Genomic DNA, 11,123 nt, shown 5'->3' on the forward strand with positions numbered 1-11,123 from the left:
TTTCTGTTCTTCTGTCTTATCATATCCATGTCAGCACTGCAGGCTGTGTGGAATGAATTTTAAGCTGCTAAGCACAGGCAGACGTGATCCAATTGAGCAGGTTGATGGCTATAAAACAAACAGTGTAATCTGTGGTCAGGAAAGCCAGAGTATTTTGACTTCCATGTAGACCCACATTCATTCATGTCTGCGGATGGGTGATGTTGGTTTGACTTGAATTCAGCCAAAACCACTGGAGTTTGCTTCTCGCAGATGGAGCCAATATACCAGGCTAACCAAGGCTGTTTAACTACAAATTCCTGGGATGTCCTGTTTCATTAACATAGGAAAGATAAGTTTCTTTTTTTCACTCAGGTTGAGGCATTACTTCATTGAAGTCAGTGGATGTATACATAGAGATGCACATATAATCTAGCTCTGCAAATGCAAATGGACTTATGTATATAAATAATAACTGTAAGTCTTTCTATAGTAGACATTTGATAAATGGTATTTATCTGTTGCTTGCAGGTTGTTATCATTATTGCAAAATGTCGCTTTATTTGGCACTAATTCATTGTACCTGCAACTAATTCCAAACCATCAGTCTTCTGTGCAGGTTACTGCATCCACCTTTTAAAAAAGTTAATGTGATTTGAAGACACTCCCTCTCTCAAAATTACATAGGTTTCAGGTGCCAGACAGTTAAAATTCCTACCTGTACCATTTTTCGTGTCCCATGCCTTCTGATTTCCAGACCAGAAATGGCCCTCCATGTGTTGGCGTGATCTTCCATGATGCTGCATTTGGTTATTGCCATGAATAGTTTTCAGATTTTTGGATATTGAAATAGTTAGTTTTTATTTTTCAGTATCTATCTAATTGTCTTTCTTTCGCTACGTTCTATCCAATTACCCTTGTCGTATTAAGGGATAAGTAGCCACTGGTATTTTTAAAGGTGCTCTAATTATTTTTTTTTACTTTTCATACATTTCTAAAATCAGAGTATAGATTAAGCTTGTTCTCTGTGTAATCCAATATCCTGTCTCTTATAGTGGATAATGCATTTTAGAAATTACAGCAAAAAACCAGTATATTAATGAAACCTAGCATTAATGAAATACTACCAATCCAAGTTGTTTTCTTATCAGCTAATGCTTTAAGAGCTCTCACATTATAGCTCCACCTACTGTAGCTGTGTGATTTGTCACTCTCGGTATCACAGCAGAATCTTCAAATATGAACTTGATGCCTGTCCAGACTTCTAAATTCTTATTTTTAGCTTTCTGAAGAGGGTTGATCTGATTTTCAGAAGTGCAGCATGAAAGAGATTTTACTGACTTTATCAAGGGCATAAGTTCAGAACTTTTTGAGATGAATACAGTGTGGCTGTGTGTGTGTTTATACAGCATATTTATATTTTTTATTGTTTGTTATTGTTTGTTGCACTGTTCAGGTGCAGATTTGGGTTCATCTGGGAGGGATGCAGCCCAGTTGTCAGGATCAGACCCAGCCAGTCACTGGCCCTTTATGTTCTCTGAAGTGATGGGAAAGCTGCCATTGTCAGAGGCCCATTTTTTCCCTTACAAGTTAGCTTTCAAAAGCCCATCATGTCATTCATGTGGGTCTTTATGGGACCCCAGAGTACTGCTTGTTTGTGGTGAGCATTCTTAAAGAAAGATGTCCTACTCAGACCAATTGTCCAGCTTGGAAAACATCTACACATAGAACAAGGGGGAATGGCTTTAAACTGGAAGAGGGTAGATTGCGAGTAGATATTAGGAGGAAATTCTTCACTATGAAGGTGCTGAGACACTGGCCCAGGTTGCCCAGGGAAGCTGTGGGTTCCCCTTCCCTGGCAGTGTTCAAGGCCAGGTTGGACGGGGCTTGGAGCAGCCTGGGCTGGTGGAGGTGTCCCTGCCCATGGCAGGGGTTGGACTGGGGGGGCTTTGAGGTCCCTTCCAACCCAAACTATTTGATGATTCATTTGTTTAGATCAGTAACGGTTCAGTCCTCACAGTGTCATGAAACAATTCAGGTTGGAAGGGATTTGTGATCAAACCTCCTGCTCCAAAAGAAGCTCAGCTCTGAGCTGAGACCAGGTTGCTCAGGGCTGAAAAAGCTTTCCTTATACACAGTTAGTGCAAATGAATGCAAAAGCACTGTGTTTCCTTCTCCCCCCGTGTATTTCTCACCAAGACAAGTAATTCAGCCGTTCTTCTAAAAGCAGTTATTTTCCAAGTTCCCTTCTCTTACTGCTTAGCATCTTCTTTAATAAAATGGCAGGATGCCCAAAAGTCTTCACCTCATGAGTTCCTCCTAAACAATCAGTTTCTAGATGAAGAGCAGTAAGGGAGCCAAAAGTGAATCTACAGAAAGGTTTGGTTACAGTATTTGTAAATGGGCAGAACAGGCTTTTGATAATGGTACTGTGTGTAACAGAGTTGCCAGCATGTTTTGAAAAGTGGCAAACCATGGTCTTTTGACTGCTGAAACTGAAAACTATGCAATAATTCACAGTGATGGAGAAACAAGTATCATATGCTCTGTTGTCATAGTTACTTTGTCTTCAAAGTACAATATTTTGCTTTTTTTTCTCCTTTCTTGGAAGGACTTTTTCAGCTACCGTGAGACAGCATTACTGTTTCTGTGGGCTGCCTTGGGGGTTCTGTACCTAAATTAGAATTAACGGGTCTATTAAGAAACTGCTATGTGCAGTTATTCCCTACTCCAGCAAGGACATGTATACAGACAGAGCTAGGTATCTGCATAAAACCTGCTTAATATGCCGGAGCTTGGCTGGGGCTCTGGGGTAGGGCTGTGTCTGCTTGCATGTCACCGAAGGAACCTCGGTATGTAAATACAAGCTTTTGTTTTCATATGTCAAACCAGCACTTCAGTCATACAAAGAATCAAAGGATAAAAACCTCTCATTTCATAAGGCAGTCATTTATGGGCTAAGCCATGTCTATGAGTTTTTGATCCAAGAACGATGTTGCTAGTACAATACAGGATACTCCAGGGTAGCTACTTAGGCAAGGATTAGCTTCCAGCTGTGCTGTAAATACTGTTCTGAACTGGATTGTGCACTCTCAGTTGCATGGGTTGCAGCCAAAGTTGATTTACATGTTAGGATTGGCATGGGGTATGTCTCTTAGCTCTTAATCTGTTTGTTTTCACAAAAAGTAAATTGAAGTTACATTTTTTTAAGCGGGCTGGAGAAGTTCATTTTATGTCAGCTACCAAAACGTACAAGAAACCTTTTCCAATCCAGGAGAAGAAAATCTGCCTGCAGAGGCATGGGACTGAGGGTCAGGTCATCTGCAGAGCCCCCATCCCCTGTGTGGCGCAAAGGCCAGAGAGAGAAGCAGCTTGTTTTCTTACCCAAGGAACTTGTGCTGTACAGTGGAAACGGAGATAAGAGGAACAAAATTATCACAACGATACAGTCAAGTGTTTCTCAAACTCGTTAGTCATTACCTGTAAGAATCATAAAAGGTAATCAGCAGGGTCATGAGATATTGACACTTCTGTTACATTTTGCAGCATTGAGAATCATGCTTAACCTACACCATGTACATGCCTCCACTTAAAGGTCAAGTTCTGTCTGTCAGGTCTTGAAGCAGAGTCAGAAAGAAATTATAAAAGCTTATTTTTTTATTTGTATCACATACACTTTTTGTATTAATCTCAAGGTACAATTGTAAGAATGTTTTACTTTGAATCGGGACCGATGAGGTCAGAAGCTGCCAAACACTGTTCTGGTGTTGAGAGCTGCGTTACAGTTCATACCATCCATCCTGATTTGGAGACAGCAGCAGCAGTGATAACGTGATTGCCCTTAGCAGTAGGAATTATTTCTACAATTCATGTCTTTATCAACAGGCTCTGATCAGAGCCTTCAAAATATTTTCTGTATTGTTAAGACCTGCTCTTTATTAGGATTTGAGTGGCATTTCTGACCATTGTGGCACAGCTGTAGGAACACATATTCTATGAACTGGCATCCTCAGTGTTACAAAAAATGTGAAGATATTGATGCTGTCTCAAACCAAAGGCACCCCAAAATGAGAAACTGGGCTTAATCATTCTCTATCAGTAACCAGCAATCCCAAGCACAAATACAGGTTGAGTGGAGAATGGATTGAGAGCAGTGCTGAGAAGGACTTGAAGGTGTTGGTTGATGAGAAGCTCAACAGGAGCCAACAACGTGTGTTTGCAGCCCAAAAAACCACCCATATCCTGGGCTGCACCACAAGAAGTGTGGCCAGGATATCGAGGGAGGTGATTCTGCCCCTCTACTCTGCTCTCATGAGACCCCACCTGGAGCACTGCGTCCAGTTCTGGAGCCCCCAACAGAAGAAGGACATTGAGCTGTTGGAGCGGGTCCAGAGGACGCCACAAAGATGATCAGGGGCTGGAGCACCTTCCCTGTGAGGACTGGCTGAGAGAGGTCCCCCCTGGACGTTATTGCTGCCTTCCAGTTCCTGAAGGGGGCTTACAAGAAAGCTGGAGAGGGACTGTTTACAAGAGTGTGTAGTGATAGGATGAGGGGTATTGGTTTCAAACTGGAAGAGGGCAGATTTAGACTGGATATTAGGAAGAAATTCTTGACTGTGAGGGTGATGAGACATCACCCATGGGTGCCCCATCCCTGGCAGTGTTCAAGGCCAGGTTGGACGAGACTTGGAACAACCTGGTCTGGTGGGAGGTGTCCCGGCCCATGGCAGGGGGGTGGGCTGGGGGATCTTTAAGGTCCTTTCCAACCCAAACCATTCTAGGATTCTATGATACTATATATATGGAAGATTGTAATAAGAATGGCGTTGTAATCTATCTAATATATGCGTTAAATGGTGCACAAGCATATTCTCCCATCTTCTCTTAGCTATTGGTTCAGCCATTTCTTGTGGACCATTGTACTGGTAGATCAGGATGTATGCCTTCTCCCAGAAAGGACATGGCTCTTACTGTCTTCAAACATAGGATTTTATTTTAGTTGTTTGCATGATATAGGACAGCACGTAGTAGCTGCTCAACTGTATACCACTTTTCAACCCATATTCTGCAAGCATCCTTGTATTTGGCGTACCTGTGCTCTTCACATGCTTTGAAATTGATAGGAGAAAGGCACGTAGTATCTTTGATATCTGTGATTCTGTTTCACAATAGGAAAACCATAAAATTGCCTTCGGTATCTTTCCCGGTGTTATCTGTATGAATGACACAACAAGAATAAGCCAGCATAGTCCTTTCCTTCAAGTGGCATGCAGTCTCGCTTCGACAGACTCTGGACTACAAAGTGAAAGAGGGCAATAGGAAGGTGCAGCACCAGCGTAAATGTCTATGGCACTGTTAAGTTTGATGCATTTGCTACATTTTTGTGTTTCTGTTTCTTTTTCCCCAGTTACATTTAAGCTGTTTTCAGGACCCCAGTGAGATTTGTGAAAAGAAAAGGGAAACTAAAAAAAAAGAAAGGGAGATGCCAACAAAGGCAAAAACCACTCCAGAAGCAGGATGGGGTGATAAAACAACAACAGTAAAGCACAGTAAAGGGGTGAGCGCAGTCCTGAGGAAGTCTGTGCAATGGGGAGCAGGACCAGAGGTGACAGGCAAAGGTGAAGAGGGGCCAAGCACAACGTGCTGCAAGATAGAGCTAGACTGGTGATGGCAAATGTTGAACATGGTGGTTCATGATGGTGTGGTGAATTTGGAACATCAAGTGAAACAAGGACTTCTAACATTTATCCCCCCCCCGATCCATGTTTGCAGTCACCTTTTACAGACTGTCTGATGTAGCTACCCAGTTTCACTACGTATTTGAAAATAAACTACAGGGCTTTTGTTTAGTCTGTAACATCATCACTATTCAACCTATTACTTGAAGTAGTTTAATTTCATTCTTATCTGTTTTGACAGCTGAATCTTATCTTCCTGGTGATCACATTGTGCAAAATGGTGAAGCACTCAAACACTTTGAAACCAGACTCTAGCAGGTTGGAAAACATTAAGTAAGTGCTTTGTGTTCAAGTATGAGAACTATGATTATTTTCTGATTGCTGAACTGATTGAAAGCTGCTCTCCATTAGGAGCACATGCCATTGTCTCCCAGCAACTGCAGATGTCAATTAGAAGCAAACAGAGCCAGTCCTGCTTTCGTCACATTGTTGCTGTAATGTCACAAACACCGGTCACAATTAGATAATTTCAGCCTGGAACTAGTGCCAAGAAACCGTTTCACGGAAATGCCACAGCTCTGTAGTAATTTCATTTGCATTTAAAATGCAGTTCAAAAATGATGTTCCTGTTTGCATGGCTGATATGATTATATTAAGTTTGTTTTGTTAAATGACTTTTTGATTTAGGGATTCTGAGCAGTTTCTACTCGTAATCCTGTTCTCCCAAGAGAATTGACTCTATTATTATTGTTAACTTGAAGATTATCTGCTGTTTTCATGCTAATTTAACAAATGTTTATCTTGGTGCTGTACTGCAGTATCCCTTTTGCAGAGCAGTGTAAGTTTTATATAATTAACAAGGCTTTGGCAGCTCTTGCTTCTTTAGGTAATTTTTTACTGTATCGTGTAGAGCTTTACGTTGTACTGAAGGTTTTTGCTGTCAACACTGAAGGGATGGTGCAGCTTTCTAACGCTGAGGGTTGGATGTGAAAGGGTCTTACAGATGTGCTTTAAATGTTGAAAATGGCAAAGGGAGATTCAGTAAGGCTAACATTTTGAACTAGATGTTCTAGATAGGTCAGTATCAGCTTCATTGCATGTTGCATGATGAGAGAGAGAGCTAATCTTTAGCATCTCTCTCTTTTCTTCCTTTTCCTCTTTCTGTCTTCTCATCCACACCAGTAATTACCGTGTTTGTGATGGCTACTATAATACGGACTTACCTGGGTAAGATAGAACCCTACATTAACAAATTTCTAGCATGATTTTTAACTTTACAAACTCGGTCAATATTGTGGATTTCCCTTAATTTTAATTAACTAGTTTTGAGATACCTGATTTGCTAAAGAATTTTTTACTATTATATGCCTTTATAATTTTAAATTGCTTGCCTCTGCGTTTTGAATTTCCTAATTTTGACTAATTTTTGTAGAGATTTAAAAATGCTCTTATTAATTTCTGTTTCAATTCTGTCTAATAATTTTGTTTCTCTTTTCTGCTTATAATGCTTTCTAGCTATGAAGATAATAAGCCATTTATCAAGTAAGATCATTAGTTAGATGTGGAATTCACTGACTAAATTCCCTTTCCCTTTCATTCTGTGCCGTTCTCTACAATTCCTTTTCCTTAACCTATTCATGATGGAATCTTTTTTTAGACTATGCTGTAGAGCAGTATCCATACTTTTGTCACATTTCAGCAGGGTTTCTTCATGCGGAAGTTAGATCATCTAGCTTCAGTTTAGCCGAGTTTATTGAAGCATTAAAGATTTGGGCTCTAGGCTTTTAATCTGCTGTTTAACCTTTGCGCATTTGCGTGACATTATTTGGTGTCATATGGCAGCACCACTGTTTAAAATCCATGGTGTGATTAGTGGCTGAGCCAGACTTACCAATCTCTTTTGTAAAAGCAGATAAAGCAGTGGAGTAGCCAGGGCTTGCGCTATACTTCTGCATTTCAAAGTAGTTTTGACATCCTATCCAGTTCTTGAGAAAGAAAAAGGTCATATCTACTCTTGCTGTTTTCACTGGAGACTAAGAGTACCAAATGGAATTGTTCTTTCTTTAATAGAGAAAAGGTTAAACCCAAGGAATTTTTGCATTTGAATATGAACCTAGTAAAAGTCAACTGCAGGAACTGAAATGTTAATATTGGATTTGGCGACATGCGTTCTCATAAGTAATGTTACTAAAATTAATTTTCTTTTACAGATCCTGGGTCCTGGGTGCGTTTGCTCTCCTGTGTCTCCTTGGCCTAACGTGGTCATTTGGCCTGCTGTTCATCAATGAGGGGACCGTTGTGATGACCTATCTCTTCACAGTATTTAATGCTTTCCAAGGAATGTTTATTTTCATCTTTCATTGTGCCCTTCAAAAGAAAGTAAGTTACTGAAAACACAGATGTGTGTTCCCTTACTCCTTAAAAATACCACATATATTTCTTAAAACATAGAGGAAAAAAAGCAATGTCAAGAACTGGGGTATTTTGAAGTAGTTTGAGGAGGGGATTAGGATTCAAAAGCAGTTCTTGCTGTGTGTGCTTGTGGGAGTCATGTGGAGTCATGAACAGTCACTGTTCAGTGGCCTGGGTGGGTTTAAAACGGATGCAACATTTCCAACCTGGGCTCAAAAAGTTTTGAGGCTTGGGAAGAACATGATTCTAGAAAATGTGCTGTTTAACACTGGTAATGTGGAACGTATTAGTGTGGACTAACAGCGAAAAAGCACTTTATGTGCACTTGAAACAAATCCTGCCTCCACTGCAGCACTGCAAACAAAGGATCATTTCCAATATCAGCATCTCAGCCTGGAAAGTCACTCTCTTTCTCAGATCAAGGTAAAGGACCTCTCCTGAGATCCCATTAAGCTGCCACATAACGCTACAGGTGATAGGCAGGGATTGTACTGTAAGTGCTCACTCATTACAAAATAAAGTGAGATCTAAAACTTAATTTTATTATGAACTTTGACACACCTTAGAACAAAGTAGTCATTAACACTAGACAGCTGCTGATGGGGAGTTTTCCAAAGGTGCCAGCATGACTACTTTTTTCCCAACGGTTTGCCTCCCCCAGCAATCTAACAACTTCCTGCTCTTAACTGGAAAAACTGGAATTCCCTGGCAGGAGCCTTCCCTTGCAGTGAGGGATGTGCTAAATTAGTTCTGCTCCGCTTCACCTGATAGGAGCAGAGGGGTCCAGAAGGAGCAGATTTGCTGGGGAGAGGGAAAGTGTGCATGGGAAAGGAGCAAATGGGAGAGAAGGAGGTGCAGGGAGCAGCCTGGTGGGATTCTCTTTGGGTTCCCTTCACCCCTCCTTCTCCCCAGCCCAAGGGTGAAGACAACTTCCAAGGATGCCTTGGAACTGCTTTAGTGAAGGACAAAAGAAAAGAGATCATAGCCTGTGTTACACAGTGTGGCAAAGGGAAGTAACGAGTTGAGAGAAAGGGTAAACGTCAAAAAATCCCACCCAGAAAAACTTAACATGAAATGCAATACATCCTGCATTTGGAAATACTCAATTTGGAATATTTAGATTCTAAATATTTCTACCAGTTTTAGGCTGGAGACCTAGCAGTTATTAACTCCCATTATAACTAGCTCACCTGAGACATAATTAACTGATATTTATAAAATGGTTAGAAACCATTGCATGAAGCATTGCTGTGTAAGTACAAAAATGACACTTGCATGTTCTTCCCTGTGCCAGCTCTATCAGCGTCTCTAAATCTGGTGTAGACGATGGCATTCAGCCATGTTTAAGGAAAAGATCTGGTAGCCAGAAGGAATTTTACCCAGATGAACACGGCCCTCCTTTCATTCTGGGAGAACAGGAGCACACTTAGAGAGGAGACTGAGCCTAAGAACAGAAGAAAGGGATGAAAATGCAAACATTCTCAAAATACAAATCATTTCTAGATTAGGGTTTCGTATAATGTTGCCCTTTCTACTACTTGTATTGGACTTGAGAATCAAAAACATACTCCTTTTTATCTCTTTTTACAGCTGTGCATTGTTTTTTGTATTAAGTGGAGTCAGCAAAAAGCAGTATTAAAATAGCAGTCAAGTGTGAAAAAGCATAACCTACAGCAATAAGATTTATACCTGAAAGGATGTTAAAGCTGCCATTGGAGATTTTAAAGTTTCAGTGCCTTTGACTGGATATCATCCCATCCTCGTGTCTGCATAGCTAATGTAGTCTTTTTATTCTGTTATTACTAGTTGGTCACTAAATTGAACAGAGAAATAGAATTGTGAAAGTGAAAACTATTATGTTTCCAGCTCTGACAGGATGATAGTGCTGTTGCTTCCATCAGATTCCAACAAGCTATAATTTAGAAATAATGACAGTGGAATGCGCAGGGCTGACAGATAATGTACATTCACTGCAATATAGGCATTAGGCAAAACCAGCCCTGGAGGGTGGTATTTGGGTAAAAATACAGTTTTGATTGCTATTGTCTCTACTATGTAGTGGTTTGGAGCATTTAATATCCATTAGTGTTCAGGAATGTATTTTCTTAGGTGTTTTACCAGCTAGTGATGATATATACAGGCTTACGATTTTCAGTCTACAGAGTTAAAGATCATAATTCTATGTCCATGCATTTCTGTTTTCTTGTGTGTGTGTGTGCATCCTTTGTGCTGATAAGGTTCCCTTAAAATATGTTCCATGTACTTCTATGAAAAGAGGAGTTATTATCCCTAGCTTGAAGTTAAGGCACTAACTATTCTAATTTTCTTCATCCTTGTGGTTTTTAGAAACATCACAGTATGTATCCCATGTGTAAAATTCTTGTAGTATTGAAAACTGTACATGGCGTATATAAGTCCAGATTTATTTTTTGCATTTTCCCCTTTTCACATACTTGTAACTTTCTTTCTGTCCTATATGTACATACGTCAAGCAGAATTTCCAGATTAGCTGAAATCCCACTTCTTTCAGAAATTTAGGAGCCTTACGGATCTAGAAGGGACACTTAGATTCCCAAGTATCTGGTGGAAGATTTACGAGTTTATTACTATTCTTATACGCTTTTAGGAATTAACTGCTCAGTAAATTAATCCTGATTAATTTTATGAGAAATGTTAACACACATAAATTACAAACCTAAAGTTTCCAGCAGGTCACTGGAAACAGAAGGTGAATAAATGCAGGCCAGATACTGAATTCATTAATTGGTTTTGTTGCTCTGTCAGACAAAAAAATTAATATACATAGGTGTACTCAGATTTCTAGGTTCAGCAAAGACAGTAATGAGGGTTTTATTTTATGGTCCTAAAAGTGAAAGATGCTTCATTTCCCAGCCCTTGTGGTTCAAAATTGGACTCTGAAACACTGCTGCTGTCTGTACCAGCACAGCTGATGCTCTGCCTGGTTAGCTGGGGACTTCCTGAGCTTCGTACAGTCCTGGGGCAGGTGTGACCCTATAGACCAGTGGCTGTTTGAGCTACAGAGCCACTTCATAT

At 40.3% G+C, this 11,123-nt stretch overlaps 1 protein-coding gene across 1 annotated transcript in view; it reads left to right on the plus strand.

Moving 5' to 3' along the window:
- Window positions 1-8,036, plus strand: part of LOC104545663 (latrophilin-2-like) — a gene marked incomplete at its 3' end in the record, with an annotated part of 114,924 nt that extends 106,888 nt beyond the window's left edge. Inside the window, 2 exon segments of the mRNA XM_010190851.1 lie at window positions 5,899-5,990; window positions 7,868-8,036. Coding sequence (XP_010189153.1) covers window positions 5,899-5,990; window positions 7,868-8,036 — 261 coding nt within the window.
- Between the last annotated feature and the right edge of the window lie 3,087 nt (window positions 8,037-11,123).

This window comes from Mesitornis unicolor, unplaced genomic scaffold (genome assembly GCF_000695765.1).
Source record: "Mesitornis unicolor isolate BGI_N332 unplaced genomic scaffold, ASM69576v1 scaffold8408, whole genome shotgun sequence".
NCBI classification, from domain to species: Eukaryota; Metazoa; Chordata; class Aves; order Mesitornithiformes; family Mesitornithidae; genus Mesitornis; species Mesitornis unicolor.